The 16,841-nt window shown below is 32.2% G+C and overlaps 1 protein-coding gene across 1 annotated transcript; it reads right to left on the bottom strand.

Annotated features, from left to right (window-relative positions):
* Positions 1–1,854: 1,854 nt before the first annotated feature.
* On the bottom strand, positions 1,855–16,523 carry LOC110998921 (histone-lysine N-methyltransferase, H3 lysine-36 specific). The gene is made up of 14 exons (XM_022267733.2): positions 16,365–16,523; positions 14,901–15,860; positions 14,385–14,527; positions 9,174–14,212; positions 8,789–8,919; positions 8,441–8,522; positions 7,172–7,320; positions 6,885–6,980; positions 6,175–6,373; positions 5,309–5,457; positions 4,456–4,612; positions 3,961–4,060; positions 3,246–3,353; positions 1,855–2,904 (listed from the first exon to the last, which is right to left on the bottom strand). The coding sequence occupies exons 2-14, from the start codon at positions 15,676–15,678 to the stop codon at positions 2,545–2,547; spliced, it is 7,491 nt and encodes a 2,496-aa protein (XP_022123425.2). The 5' UTR covers positions 15,679–15,860; positions 16,365–16,523; the 3' UTR covers positions 1,855–2,544.
* Positions 16,524–16,841: the final 318 nt, after the last annotated feature.

Here is a 16,841-nt window from a genome sequence, read left to right as displayed (position 1 = left end):
CACACACCCTCGACTTTTTGGATCAAAGGCATGCCGATTATCTCCCAAAGTTTTCCTTCGCCGTACTCAAATGCGCTCATAATCATAAATGACGTCCATCGGTGCACAGACGGGGTTCCAACCTAACTCAGGTATGGAGCCGCTGATACCGCTAGGCTAACACTGCTCCAAGGCACTAAATGCCTTTTTTAATGTGTACGAATTCTTACAATTCACTAATTAGTTTACATGTCAACAGCGAGCATAAGCGAGTAAATATGTAATTCAGTATCATTTAATACATTCCAATATCATACAATTAAAACCATACATTGGATAAGGATGTGATTAATTATCACAATTTTATAAACAAATACATTTTATTACTTTCACTGAATCCAATTCTAAAATAGTATTTTTTGTGAGAAAATTTTGTACTTTAAAATATGCGTACTTTTTCAGATTTGGTGGTGCTCCGATATTTTTGTTAGCAAAAGATACCGTGTAGAAGTTTTACTAAAATTTAAACTATTACAATATTTGTATAAAGTTGTCTTCACTCTATATGCTGTCTGTTTCCTTCTTTTGTTCTTACAAATATATAAATAATTTTTAGGCTGTCATTTCTTACCACTGTATATATATACAAAATCTATCTTTTACTTATTACAGACAAACAGATAATTAAATTAACATTAAACTCATTTAGACTCTGCTCGGCAACTCGCTCGTGGAAGCGAAATAAATTTATAACAATTTTTCCACAAAAGTATTTCCGAAGCAATTCGATTTAGGATCATTCAGGAACAGAGCGTTTACGGCCTGCTAAACTGGACGCTGTCTTCACATGGTAGTTCAGTTTTGCAGGATTCAGTAAAATGCTGGTCCCGCAAAACTAGACTGCCGTATGAACACGGTTGCATCCTGTTTTTTTACTTTTCCTACGCCGGTTATCAGGTGAAATGATAATACGTGAGTACTTTCCTAATTTTCTATTGGTATTATCAACGTCCGCAGAAAATTAAAGATTCTGAGTTCATCCTATTCTGACAACGAATTTGGTTATTTTTCGGAATCTTATGAACGATTTGAGGAAGTCAAAATTTTTAAATTTAGAATGAGTATCATTTGACGATTTTTTTAAAGATTTTAAATGTGATATAAATATGAGAAAAACTGGACTGCCGTGTGAAAAGGCCAGTCTTAAAAGGCCGACAAAGCACTTGAGAGCCTTCTGGCAATGTCCATGGGCACACATACTACTGACAAAAGGAGGAGCTTAAATTATAAGGGAGAAATAAAACTCAAAAAAAATCTTAAAATATATTCAAGAAATTACTGTCAATATTATAACTAGCCAGGCAGTTCATTATTAAATTGTATATTTTTAGATAAATGACTTGATTTGCCATTGGTAACACAATTCAATGTAAAATAGTCAACTTCGCCTCAAGCGGTGTACATTGCACAAATTATCTCTATGTGAACTACAGGCGGCGTATTATGTACCGTCTAATTTTTAGACCAAGTTTTTTTTTACGCTCCAAACTATATACATACCTCTTTACGGTTTCACTTACCAAACCACACTTTTGGCCTAATCAGTCAGGCTACTCTGTAAATTTCTGTATCTATTCATAATTTCAAGAGAATAATATTCCAATTTATTTCTCCGAACTATTTTGAGTATTGTTAAATGTCATAATTGACAGCACTTGAAACTAACGTTTATATAATAATAATAATAATGTAAATATTTCCGAATTTTATTAACATTTGTTTGAACGGTGAAGGAAAACATCGTGAGGAAACCGACATGTCTTAGACCCAAAAAGTCGACGGCGTGTGTCAGGCACTGGAGGCTGATCACCTATTTGCCTATTAGATTTAAAAATGATCATGAAACAGATTCAAAAATCTTAGGCCAAGACCTAAAGAGGTTGTAGCGCCACTGTTTTTTTTATATTTTCGAATTATGTGGCATTAGCTCATAACTTGGCGCCACTCATGTGCATCTCATGCCTACATGAAGTCATATAGAATTACAAAAATTACAGAGTAGCCTTGCTGACGCGGTAATCACCGAACTCTACAAAGCCTAAGGCTTATCAAAAACGATTTAAGACACTTAATTCTCCTGATAAATTTACTCTTAACACGAACTTAATTAATTATACGCAATAGCCAAATTATTAATTTAAAAACTTAGTATTTTAGTACTAAATGGAAGCACGAAGATACCGTTTGAATATCGCTAATAACAAATCGTATGGAAAACTGCTGTCAGAAACGGGCATTATCGCGCTCAGGTGTACGTAGACTGGACTATAATGATCATTAGAAGACTACGCTCTACAAATTTGTATGATTAATCCCTTATTGTAATTAAAACTAATCAAAGTAGGCAACCGTCTCTTTTCATCACGGTGTAAACATAAACAGACAGAAAGAGACAAGAACGCATAGACTATCATATGTACAAAGGGTATAGAGTATAAAGGGGGGTAGAACTTTGACGTGCACGTAAATGTCACTTCAAAGACATTCGCTTTAAACACAACACAATCAATCTACGTCAAAACTTTTGTGATTTACATCTGTCCTTTTACTTTGCGGGGTGACCAACGTTTGGTCAAGTTTGTCAAGTTTTTTTTTATCAATTTTAACCCTTTTAGTGCTCGGGGAACCGTTTTCACTTCTTTTTCGTTTAACACTATCGACGCTGGTGTGTCTTCCGCTGCTTTCGGAATCACTGGATATGCCATTGGTGGCATTTTTGATGATGAGTAGATCCTTCTCGATCTCTGTGAGTTCCCGATTTTTCGGTTGTCGGCGTTTTGGTTTGGGCAGCTCGTTTGTGGGCGATAGTTCTATCCGCTTGCGTTTTTTGTACGTCCGTTTAACTTTGTTTTTCTTTGGCTCTTCCTGCAAACATAATGAATACTTAGTTTTTAATTGATTGAAATGGGTTTAAAATACTAGAACTTTCTTAAAGTCATAATGATCCTCACAAGATGGTTGGGAATTAAAACCCGAATATTAATAACTTTCACAAAATTATATTGGACATTATGAATTCTAAGTGAGCTGTAAGCTCGTTATCGTATTGTAATGGATACACAACTTCCAAACGACTCCATCAAATTGGATGATTATTATTCATAAATCCGATATTATTTTTTTTTATATATAACCTTAGTATATATAAAAACATGGACTTTATAATCACGCATCTAAGTAGGGCCATTCTAGAATATTCATTTTACCTTTGGCTTTGCTCCCATGAACCCTGAACACCGCCCAGCACCACACAGGCAACGTTTCTTTTCGATTCCCGCGCATTCTAAGTTATAGTTGAATGTCAGCTCACTTTTCTGAAAATTCATAATTTCAATATTAGTCATGTATATATATCTGTGGTCATAGATCAGACAATGATAAGTATATTTTTACTTATTTATATATAGTGTTTAATATTTTAATAGTGCCTTCAAGATTTCTAAATAATGAAATTGCTTGTTGTGTGAAATTAATGTAATTGTATTTATATAGGCAGGCTCTGCGGGCTCTGTGGCGTGACTCTAGCGGCGTTGCGATCCGTCACAACGGGTTTCTTTGTTTTTCCAATACTTGAGAGAGTAACATTTAAATCCTTGGACTTTTGAATAATATAAATATTGTTTATTATTTATATGTTCGTTATGAAAGATATTTATTAATTTATTTAAATTTTATTATAATAACTAAATAAATGTTTTTAATTTTCAGAATTTGTCTACTATCATTTAGAGTTTATCATACTCAGCAGGGGGGGGGGGGGTCTTAGTTTTTGTGACGAAATATTTCTAGGGGGGGTCACAAAAAGTGTGACACAGCGTGACAATGGGGGGGAGGGGGTCAAAAAAGCTGATTTCAGTGTGACGTATTTTATGAACGGCCCCATTGTTGACACCGGTTCTTTAAAAAAAATGAAGTACTAACCGCTGGTATATCACATAGCGCGAAGAGACCAACTCTAACATCACCCAGCACAGTCCATTTTTGGGTCTCGCAGTTCGGATCACACGAGTGGTTCATAAACCTATAAAAATATCACTTATTTAAATAAAACTATAATTCAAAAATCTATGACTGCATAAATTTGCATGCAAGAATACCCTTCTTCTGTAGGCACATCAAATAATAATAATGTATAATATGTGAAATAACAGGGAAAAACATTAAAAATTCAACAAACATTAACTTTCCATTCCGTGAACTCTACCACATTAATTAATATTTCCTAGATTAACATATTAAAGTTCACGAATTAAACATGGCATTTAATACTACTAATTGGGTATTTTTTTGCGTACAAATGCAATATTAGTGATGACAATAATTTTGACAACATTTTTTTTAAATTATTATATACATATGCTATTGGCTATATATTTCATATGTATATATTATACAGAAAAGCTATCTGCGACATACCTGGCCAAATTTCCCTTAGGCCCCGCGTCAATCATCCTCTCCTTATCCAATGTGAGGAAGTAGTAGTTTTCATCCCTAACCTGATGCTTCCACTTCATCCGTCGCTGAAACTCCGCTTCATCTATCAGCTCGCCCACGTATTCTATTACGAACTGGCCTGAAATATTACATGTAGACTGTTTATTTTTTTTTTCAAACAAATAGTTTACGCCACTAGTAGAAAGATCAAAACGAAAGGTATTTTGAATTAAAGAAGCTTTTAGGGTAACATTTTAAGTCAAGACTGCGCATGTGACTGTATGTCAGTCACATATTTGTGACACACGGGCATCATCTCAGTTCCTGCAATCTAAAGGGAGGACCTTAAACCAGTCTAAACAATGACTCGCCCGAAGGCGGCAGTGGCGAAGGTCGGAGAAGATGTATCTTAAAGACGAAAATATCCTTAGCGGGTGGGATAATTTTGCGTTTCAGGATATGACGTCATCACATATTGTAGCCATAGAATGTAAGTGTCGCTACAATATGTTTTGTATTATAACATAAAATTGTAAGTAGTGTTACTATATTTAAAATTGTATATAATAATATTCTTTCATTATGAATAACTCTTTACGATTGATTCCATGCGGCATACATAAATATTTATTTAAATAATTATGTAATAATTTCTAAATAGACGCAAAAAATGTTTAGTCGTGGAGTCAATTTATACAAATATACTAGCAATAAAAGCACTAAAGTACTTTACCGCACAATAGATTTCATCAATTAAAAACAAAAATTTAGATGGTAAAAATAAATCCCGTTTGTTGTTCATTAGTATTGTGTACTTTATAATTATTGCACATACCAGCTCTAATATCTTCAAGTGTTCGTAGTCCCCATCCCCTTGCAGGTGTGCGATACGGCTCCATTCGAGGGTACTGGCGTTTTTCAAAGGCACGGTTACAACACCGTTCTCCCGCCCGACATATAGGACCGCACTCCGTGAGTAACATTCTACAATAAATTTGACAGGCTTTAAACATTTATTACTGAAGAAATTAAAAAAAAAAAAGAATGATAATTTTTACGTACGAAAACCATACGACTGTGACTGTACTGTGACGTCACAGGTACAGTTTATAGAAAAAAAAATTTACTTTCGAAGAGAATACATACATAAATTATGTCAGACTTTTGGTATAATGAAGTGAAATTAAACTATGACATGTAAAATATAATAAAAATTAATACGCTATCATTTTAAATCTTAAATAAAAATCTTTCATCTCTCAACAAACACTGCTTTAAAATTTACTTTAGCAAAAATTTTAATTCCGTTAATTTCTTTATAAAAAAGCTATCAATTTTAATAATATAGATAATCCAAAACAAACGATTTTAGAATGATTTACATTGGATCCGACAGACGGCGCTACCATCGCAGTGTCAAATTTTAAATAATATTCGAATTTTAATTTTAGTCTGTCCCGACAGTTAGCGCTGCGATCAAATTAAAAAAAAGTTTTGTTATCATTGTGTTATTGTAGACCATGTGCTGGATCGTTAGATATTGTCATAACATTTGAATAATAATTTTCATCAAAATGGTCCAGAATGTTTTAGCTTATTAAAAAAAGTTTGAAATTTTCAAATTAAAGACGTATAGACAGGACAACGTCTGTCGGATCCGCTAGTATATTATATATCATAAAGAACACATTAATATCTTACCTATTAAGGCAATGTGAGTATAGTCCACATGGGTCTTCAACATTAGGGTCACACTCGCACTGGGTAAGGGAACTCTCTTCTATGTCAATCTTCTTATTAATCAGAGAGCCACAAGGCTTATTAACTTTGAGCTTCACAAAGTGAGGGGGTAAAAGAGACGATGCTATATCGTCATCGCCTTCATTACTTGGAGATTCATCTGTAAAAAGGTTTTATGTGAAATATTAGTAACCAATTCTTACTTTATATAAAGTATTTTACATGGATATTTTAGGCTCGATTACCTTAAAAACGAAAATATAAATTTTATTTATCGAAAAAAACATACCTTAGAGTAATATAATATATAAATGAACACCTCATTTAGATCTTTTATAATATTGTACTATATCCTATTAATAGGTCTTACTTTAAATATGTAAAAAAATAATCACATTGTGAAAGTTATATTGCTGTATTTTATGTACAAATATTAATAATAAATCAAAAAAATAAAGATATATTTTATAGGAGTCGTTGGCTAATTAATACGTAGCTTACTTAGATAAGTATCTACGTATTTCTTTTCATCGCAGAGTAAAAAACAATTTGACAGATAGAGTCACATTTATAAAAGGCTTTATTAATTAATTTACTTTTAACAAGGGCTTTGAATTTATTTGGTGATAGTTCTCTAATTTCGCTTGGGAGTTAATTAATATATAACTTACTTTTCAATATGCTATAAGCTCTGTGTGCATGTTCCACTGCCATAGAAAATGCAGCATCTATTTTAGAATTTCTACTTGAGACTCTGCCCGTATCACCTGAAAGAAGGAAATTCGAAAATTCAAAATATTTATTAATAAACATTTAAATATCTGAAGCCCTATGTCTATATAAAAAGATAATTTATATAGATGTACAGATATCTATACATCATAAATTAAATAGTTTACTAAGACCGAAATATATTTTTACAACTACTAATTACAAAAAGTATATTATAATTTATTACCTTCCTGGAATGGGAACACTCTGCCCCTATTCACCCAGTAGTGGTCGTATTGCCCAAAAAATCGTACCACAAATTCACCCGGCGCGTGCTTTACGGCTAATATGTTCTCAGGAATCTCACTCGGGTGTAATATTAATCCCGGCCACCATCTGTGAATGAATGAATAAATTGTTTTTAAATATTGATAAATATATAATTTCATATATTTGACCAGATTTTTATCTACATTTATATATAACGATGTAACATACCTTAGTTTTTTTTATAAACTGGGGGCAAACGGGCAGGAGGTTCACTTTTTTTTTCAAAAAAAAAATCCTTTTTTTTCAACTTAGTAATAGTTTTTCCAAAACAATTACTAAGTTGAAAAATACATTAAGGTATCCTATTGATTTTACATCATTTTAATTAATAATCCAGGGGCTATTTTTTTATCATAATTATTTTACAGACAACTGAGCTGCCTTCTGTGTATAACACATATCATTGACTTTTGGGTTTGAGACAAGCCAATATCCTCACGATGTTTGCCTAGGGAGTAGTAGCATGGTGATGCATAGATGTGATTCACACGCATGAACTTAGGGTTGAGGGTCGCACTATTAAGCCAATAGGCCAATACTATTCGATACATTAGAACTAAACATTAACGTAAGATATTTCTTGCTGACCAAGGTTCGCGTTATGTAATTAACGTATTACAATTGGAAAACGCACCCTGCAACCAATATATAAAAAAAAGCAGAAATATGCCAAGTACGTATGTTTCATATTGTGCAAAATAAAATTATTCATGTATGTTTATTTATAGCCTTATATCAGAATCAATATATACATTATAGCTATTGTTTTCGTTGATCTACGATAACTGATTTTGTGTGCCCACGGGCAAAGGCCTCCCCCATTTTTTAGGGTTAAAATTTAAATTTGAAAGGACATGACAATCTTCGAATGATATGGCACTATTGGTAAGTATATAGTTGATCTCATTTTTAAAGCGCTCGTCAGGTGATGACCATGTCCATCTTTTGTTTTGTTTTTTCCTGTATAGTGAATTTAAGATGACTAAGTGTTATTCGAAAGCTAAATGTTTTAGTTTCTGACCATTTCTTGATCTTTTTCCGTCGTAGTGAGGTCCCATTATGATTTCCTCGGCGTCTTTCCTAGTTCCTATTTGAGCATTAAAATCTCCCATCAGGATAAAATTTGTTGGAACTTATTTATATATATAAGTTTCAAAATTATCCATTAAGAGAATTTAATAAATACCTGTAATGTCCCAATTTCACCCACACCATTTCCCCGTAAAGCGGCAAACATCCCGTCTCACAGTCCTCGCACATGTAACCACCTGAAATTTAAAATTATAATAATAAAATATAAAATCTGATTTCTCATCATTCGTCAAAACTGAATCGATTCAACTTTACTGTTGTCTTAATTAATGTTTATAAAGAGAAGATTATAAGTGACTATCGAAATTAATTTTCTAAAGCAAAAAGTTTTTAAACTATAATATATATTTGTTATATTGTCTATTATGTTAAATTTAATACTAATCATTAATGCAATTATACTTTCCCTAATTAATTACAATTATACTTTTAATTATATTACCTTCCGGGGGTTCTATGTTCAGACACTCGGCATGGAATGACGTGGGACAGTACTCGCAGCAGATCAAAGTACCCCCCAACGCACAGATGAAGCACCAACCCGTATTGACGTGACAAGGAACTTTCCCCGGCCTGAAGACATTAAAAAAATAAAGTATATTATACAAATAATTTCAATTTTAGCCTTCGGAAAGTTAAGATATTAAAACAATATTCCATATAACAATTCCATATAGTATATGGAATTCCATAAAGAGAAAAAATCTTCAAATTCAAATTTAAAAATTAAATAAATCTATAGTTCTGTCAATGTAAAAATATTTAACTTGATTATAAAGAAATTTAGAGGGTTAATAACATGCAAATGACCGTAGTAAAATACATACCTATGCTCATAATGTCTTGGACAGATGATGTGTGAACCGCTAAGTATTTGCGTACCAGCCGGTAGACATTTTGTGAATGTATGGTAAGTGGCTGGACATCTTACACATCTCGCCAGCTTGTCTCCACTAAACCTCGTCTTGCAGCCTCTAGGATCATCACAAACACACGTGTGGCACACGTGCCTCGGACACTGCAGTGATTCAACGAATTCTTTACTTTTTTTCTCTCCAGTAGTTAACTGCGTCTGTGGCCAATGTTCCAGACATTCGATATGGTAATATTTGTTACAATGCGGCACCTGACACTTTTGCCTGTGAGCAATTTGTTTTTTTGCCGAAATCGCACGCTTACATACAAAACATATCGGTATGCTATTTTCTTCACAGTCAGTACATTTGAAATCTATTGCTTCTTGCTTTTTCTTTTTTGGTATTATATCAACAATCTTGCACGATCCTATCTCTGTATCACTCCAATCTAGCTCTTCTTCACTGGAGTTTGTGTCGTATTTTAAGTCAGGGTTTTCAATAATTTCTTTCAATTTCTCTGATAGTTTTTCTTCAAATTCGTCAGCATTTGCAATTGTATGAGACTCCGTTTCATGTTCGAATGACATGTCGTGTTCTTGTGATTTGTCACTATGATCTTCAAAGGAGTCATCTAAGCATCTCGGCTTCCGACCTCTATTTTTGCGTTTCTTTTTTCTACCTCTAACTGGATTCGGAGATTCTTTTATTTCCACCCCTTTTCTACTGCAATTGGCGTGAAAAAAGTTGTGGCAACCTTTACATTTAATAAGATCTCCTGTTCTTTCACATACTTGACAGAGTTTTTCCCTGATTAACCCTTTAAACAAATTTGGCTTGGGCTCCGTCAATTTTCTAAAATATTCTTCCACTTGATCAAAATTTTCTGCCATATCTTCTTCAGCCATAGTAGAATCGTTAACGACGTATGCGGTTTCGTAATCCCGAGGCAACCCTTCTTTATTGGTATTTACGTTAATTTTAGAAGTACCTTCTTCATCTTTGGTGTTTTCTTGTGACGTAGAATTAAAAACCTGAAAAACATCTAGGTCATCTTCGAGATCAGAAAAGTCTTCTCGATAAAACTGCCTTTCAGCCCGTCTCTTAGATTTTTCTTTAATTGGAACCTCCATTTTAGGCATAAAATCTTTCTCTTTATCAACACCACCTTTTTTTCGAACGTTTTTTACACTTACAATATCTTGACTCAGGCCTTTGACTAAGGATCTTTGTTCTAAATCATCAGTTCTCTTATTGTCGGACTTAATGCTTTCTTCAAAGAACCAGGTGTTGTAAAGGTAAGTAGCAATTTCTTCTAGCGTAAGTTCAGGATGTTCATCCATTAACTGATCTTGTCTTAACTCTAAGTATTCTAAAAATTCCGGATTTTCTAGATCTGTACTCTTTGAAGGCTGTGTTTCCTTACGCAATTGGCGCTTAGAAAGTGTTATATCATTGTCTTCTAAATTTGGGGTTACACGACTTATATTATTGATGTTACAAGAATCCTGAGTTGTTGGAATTTCACTGCAAGCAGTTTTTAAATGATTATCATTACTGGAATTAAATGATAAATTTAAATCCTTTGTTCTTTTGATAAAATCATCAATTTTTGATTGCTTTTTTCTCGTTACACCTTCTAAGGGTGGCGAGCTAGACAGTCTAGATTTATTTAAAGTATTATCTGACTTAATTTCCGCATAGTCTTTACATGATGGTAACTTTGGACTGGAATCTCTTTTGCAACTGTAAGTTGGTACAGGTTCATTGTTTGGCATTGTTGTACTACTCTTTTCACATGCTTTTAAAATACCATTGTCCTCGTTTGTTAACATTTTATTGACGTTGCCAATTTGACTTTTTGCAGAATCACTTTCAGTATCACTCATCAATACATTTCTTTTGAGCCTCAGTGACAAACGATTTTTCGAGACTTTATTATCATTTTGCTTTGCAGATTCCTTAAGTCCAGAGTGTGCTGAATAGTTTTTCTCACTTTCAATCAAACTTATTTCAGTATCATGATTGAACATTCCTACAATGCCAGAAGAATGAGAAAAATCATTAACTGATGTCATATTTTTATACTCAGGTGATGTGCAAATTTCAATGTTTTCTTCTTCGGAAATAGGCGTATCTTTCCATAAAAGTACGTCATTAGAATTATTTTCCTTACATTTATTGTCAAAATATTCACCGCTGGCGTGGTTTTCTGAACTTACGTTTTGCTTGATACACTTTTTAGAGTTGTTCTCGGTCTCAGACTCCAGTGTTAAATCCTTATAGCTTATTGGTGTGATTTGCTTCCGGATTTGAGTTTCATCTGTGTTTATTTCAGTTCTTTTGTTATATGAAGATTCTATTTCTAGCTCATTCGAATTTTTTATCTCATCTTTTTTGGCATTTTTCTGGTTAAAACTTGTATTAGATATTAAAATATTCTGCTCTTTATAGGATTGTTCATTTACTCCGATTTTAATATCATTAAGTGGTAATAAATCCCCATTATTAACGTTATTGAGTGATAAACTAACACTTACTTCTCTCTTCATACTGTTATCACATTGTTCAAGATACCTTTTATCAGACAGTACATTAGGTGAATTAGAATTTTCATTATCTGTCTTTGGTTTATTTTGTAATTCTTTAAAGTCAATTGAAGTTTGTAAATATTCATCTCTTCTTCCCCTTGTCTTACTTTTCTTTTTTGATTCTAGAGGATCATGGTCATTATTATCTGTGGTACCTAATTCAATAACATTTGACACCTTTTTATCAGATTTTAAACTTTGTTCATATTGCCAAGTCTTTAACAAGTAAGCAGTTACTTCTTCATAGGTTAGGTTTGGATTTTCATCCATAATTATATCCTGTTTCTGTTCTACATATTTTAAAAATTCTTCATTCTTTAAAATATTTTCTTGCCTAGAGAAATGATCCTTAGTATCTTTCGTACCGTTTGATTTGATGACGTCTACAATATCTTTGCAATTATTTTCAGATTTATTATTTTTAGCCCATATGGAATTACAAAGTTTTGATTGATATATATCACTCACCTTATTATGAAGTTTATTAGATTGCGGTTCTGCAAAAGCCAATATCTCTTTGTTTAGTTCACAACTATTTTTTTCACTAGTAGTCGAGGTGATACAGTCCAAATCATTGGTACTATCAGAATTACACTCATTGTCGAGATTATAAGTCAATACAAAATCGCTTGAATCTTCATTTTTGTCATCACGCAGACTCAAGGTATTGCTTTTATTGTCGTCCTTTAAGATTTCAATGTTCTTTGCTATTTTTATACCAAAATGATCTGGTATTGTATTAGATTCTTTTTCAAAAGGCAAAGTAACATCTTCACATATTTTGGGAATATTGGTTGGTGCAAAAATAACAGTTTCTATATTTTCATGAACTACTTCACCATTATCGGATGAATGCAATTTAGCGCCCACAGTACTAGCCCATTGAATATCAGTAACAACTTCATGCAAACTTTCAGTAACTCTATCCTTTTCTGTAGAATTTTTAATTGCTTTAATTTTCTCTATGTCTTCGTTAAGCTTATTATTTTCAGATGTTGTACACTGTTTGGCATCAATTGCAGTCTCATCAGTAGATTCTACTTCCTTTTTTAAGGTTTCGTTTATTTTTTTAATATTTGTATTATCATTCGTAATTATATCTTTATCTATTACTAACGATTTCAGTTCCGTTTTATAATCTTTGCAGATATCTTTATCCTGGACATCAATGTCACTTTTTGATTTCGTTGAATCTGATTTTATGTTGTTTGTGCCATTACTTTTTAATTCTGATAGATTACTGTCTGATTCATTTGAATCACTTACAATTAATGATTTCTCACCAGAGACATTATTGGAAAAAAGTTCCATATTGTTATTTGACACAAAATTATTTTTAGAACTAGATATATTACTGATTAGTTCAAGCAGAGCTTTATTTACCTTTATATTATTTGTTGTATGATGACAGTTAGTATTATCATCAACTTTATGTTGATCAATACTGATTATGTTAAGACATTTTTCCATAAGATGATCTTTTTTATTGTTTATAGCATTAATTAATGTAAATTTACTACTAACATTACTTTGTTCTAACTTAGGTTTATTATTACCATGTGGATTTTTACTGTTGTGAAGTTCGTCGACATGATTTATTTGATCAACCTTTAAAATCAATTCATTTATATCACACTGATCTACAATCATATCTTCATTAGTTATAATTTCAATTTCAGTAAAATTTTCATCCAAGATATCTGGTGAGATTCCTAAGACATCTTTTTTACATATATTTATACATAATTCATTAGCAACATCAGGTTCTTCATTATTAGAAAGTTTGCTTGTAATATTTGGATCCTTGAAATCAATTCCACTAACAATTTCATCATCAAAATGTCCATTAGTATTTGTACTTCTTGTAAAGTAATCATGTTCTCTTTCATGGTTTTGCTTGTATTCCATACTTGCATTTGAGTCATTGCATGATTTTGAAATAACTTTTACTTTTTGTTCAGATTTTGATTGTTTAAATGGACATTTTTCTGGTGTTTTTGATTTTGCTTTCTGTAACCATATATCCATATGTGATTGTTTTTGAATTTTTGTAATTCCTGTTTTTGCAGCCATATTGTCTAGACAAGCAGTTACAACTTCAGAAACATCAAAGGACTTTTTTCTAGTTTTACTTCTACCTGGTTCTGTTTCAGAGCCTCTATAGTCTTCTTCAGAAAACAGACTATCATACAAACTTTCACTAAGAGAAATATCGCTATCTGTTCTAGTAACCTTTTTGCTCTTGGTCGGTATCGCTTTATGCTCTTTACCTTTACTCAGCATAGAATTTAAAATATCTATTCTAAGCCTTTTTGGTTCCTTACAGAGGATATCTGCTTCCTCCACCGATAAATGCCAAAGAGGTAGTCTTTTACCAGTCACAAAAAATGCTGCATACAGTCTGTAATCCTTTCTTTTTGCCTGAAAGATTGAATAAATAATATTCTTTTAAATAATACTACAAATATAGTATACCAACAAAAAAAAAATGTTTTCCTTATAAAGAATGCAAAAGCAAGCACTAACTTTTCTTTAAATAAAATAGAAAAAGACAATAATTTATAATATTCCTTAAGAAACATCAATCTCAAACCTCAGAAGTGAAATTCTCTCTTGTAGTTTCAAACTCTTGACGGCCCAAGTACTTCCTTAGCATTGAAACTAAGATCCAGCCCCGACGTCCATTGTCACCAAGGAATGTCACATGTATTATGTCTTTTTCTAATTTCCCAAATACTGAAATATTAAACAAGTTTGTTACTATTGGGCATATAATAATGAATATAAGCAAAATTTTTTTGTATTTTCTTTAAGCTAACTGGTAAAAATATTTTTTTTTTTTTAAAACTTTTATAAAAATTACCATATAAATTATAACTTAATACTGTGAGACATAAATATAAATATTACAATTGCCAGGTTAAATTAAAAAATAGACCAAATGTAGCAGTACTAATAACGAAAATTTTAACTGTTAATAGTTAAACTATTAGCATTTTAATATAAAACAACATACAGATAGAAACTGTTCGCAAAAATATTGGCTAAATTCATTGTTTGTTGAGGATGTTGTAAAAAATATAAAAGGTATGTAGGTAAATATACTTACATTTTTTTTTAATGAACAAATTACTACTGGGTTCTCTAGTCACTATACTTGGCCAAAATGGATAGGACCCCATTCGAGCCCAGGCCAAATCCCCAACTTGATATTCACATTGTGCTTCTAATTCAAACAAATCACTAAGTGGCATCCTCTTTTCTTGACCATCCTTTTTCTTCTTGCCATCAAAATCCAAGGTTTTTACCACTGATGATAAGTCTCTTTTGTGATTTTTAGTTGATTTTTCAGAGGATAAAGTCACTTCAGGTTTAGATACATTTTTATTAGGAGAAAACATATTTTTAATTAAAATTATGGTTTCCTCTTTATCTCTAGTTTGTATAAGGTCTTTACGCATATAGGTTTTAGATTTTGACATATTTTCCATCTTTTCATCAGAATTAAATCGACTTAGTGCTATGTTTTGATTGTAAATATTTTCAATTTGATTATCAAAGCCATGTTTAATAGATTGAGGATTAGTAGGTGAGTTTGATGCATACATTTTGTATGCAGATAATCCTCGAGTTGGGGATTGTTGTGTACTGAGAATTGGCAATGGTGACTCTATTTTTCTGTCATTGTCATTTTTTAATCTGCGTGCCCTACCATACCGACTTGTATTAATTGTTTCGCTGTTTAATATTGGAGATGTTATTTTAGAAGTAAGACTGGTTTCAAGTTCTCTTTCAACAAGTGATCTCTTTTTAGGTCTTAATTTTGAAGACGGAGTGGTTTTACTATCAGTACTCTCCATACTCCTGTTATCATTGCATTCCTCCATTTTAGATAGAGCTTAGCCCGTCATGGCGCGCCTGACGTAATACTATGTCGGCTGGAGTATTAACATGAATAAAATTCGCGAAAATTAAATGGACGCATAATTTGCAGTTTACAAAATGGGATTTGTACTAACGATGTCCAATAACCAAGTTTTGATTGTTAAAAAATATCAATATTCATTGTCTGTAACAAAAGAATCGAAATGAAGTTATGTATCTAGCCAAAATATCATATGCAAACATTTGTCACAATATACTGCTTATTTCAGGCAAATGTTAGCTTTTTTGCTGTACAAATGTAACCATTCGTAAATAAATAGATATGCGACTTCTAATTTCCCGATATTCAAGCAATTAATTCAATCACTTGATCAGAAAATATATGCCATAGTTGTTGACTGGTCCAAAGAATCGAAAACTTAATATTCTTTTTTACACAACACTGTTTCCACTCTTATTAACAATACTCAGTGTTTTGTAATGTATTCGGTACACTATTGCAAGAACAAAATCTAAAAATCACAGCGACGATACAATAACCGAGCAAAGTCCTATTTTGTTCGGCAATAGAACCCTATGGAGCCGTCACACACACATCAGTGAATTACTTTAATATAAAATCCTTCAAAAATGTAAGGAATATTGTTTAAAATTATACTGATTAATTTAACTATCAACTATAATTTACCTTAAATTACAATAAGATGTATGTGTTAATAAAATAAGTAAGACAGTGTTTTTATAATACTTTTAAAAATTCACGACGCTTTGGCCGTCCGTTCCCGTACCGCGAAAATCCGCCGTTACTGTAAGTGTGTGCTGTCAGATTATATATACACAGTACACACACATCGGTTTTCTGTTTTGACAATGACAGCAATCTTAGAACTTTAACCACAGTTGAAATACACAAAACAACATATAAGTTGGGTTTCTAATATAATTGTTCTTAGAGTTTAGACACATACGAAAGTAAATTGGCAGGGGGTCTAGTCAAGACAGCTTAACAGTAGTGTATGTAGAACAATGTAGAATGTCGTAAACTAATTTTTTTTATGAAAATGACAGCTAGTGTCGACAGTTGGTAGTAGTTCATTTAACTTGTCAATGTTGCTAGATCTATAATTAACGAATATTAAATGGTCAATAATAATTTTGACTCCAT

The sequence above is a fragment of the Pieris rapae genome, chromosome 11 (assembly GCF_905147795.1).
Source record: "Pieris rapae chromosome 11, ilPieRapa1.1, whole genome shotgun sequence".
NCBI classification, from domain to species: Eukaryota; Metazoa; Arthropoda; class Insecta; order Lepidoptera; family Pieridae; genus Pieris; species Pieris rapae.
The sequence above is the reverse complement of the archived record's forward strand: the minus strand, read 5'-3'. Positions and strand labels throughout refer to the sequence as shown.

Coding starts and splice junctions, on each gene's coding strand:
- LOC110998921 (XM_022267733.2), bottom strand. CDS start 15,678: ATGGAGGAATGCAATGATAACAGGAGTATGGAGAGTACTGATAGTAAA. Junction 6,374..6,884: donor AGCTTATAGCATATTGAAAA/GTAAGTTATATA, acceptor ACCTTTTTACAG/ATGAATCTCCAAGTAATGAA. Junction 4,061..4,455: donor CCTAAGGGAAATTTGGCCAG/GTATGTCGCAGA, acceptor ATATTTTTATAG/GTTTATGAACCACTCGTGTG.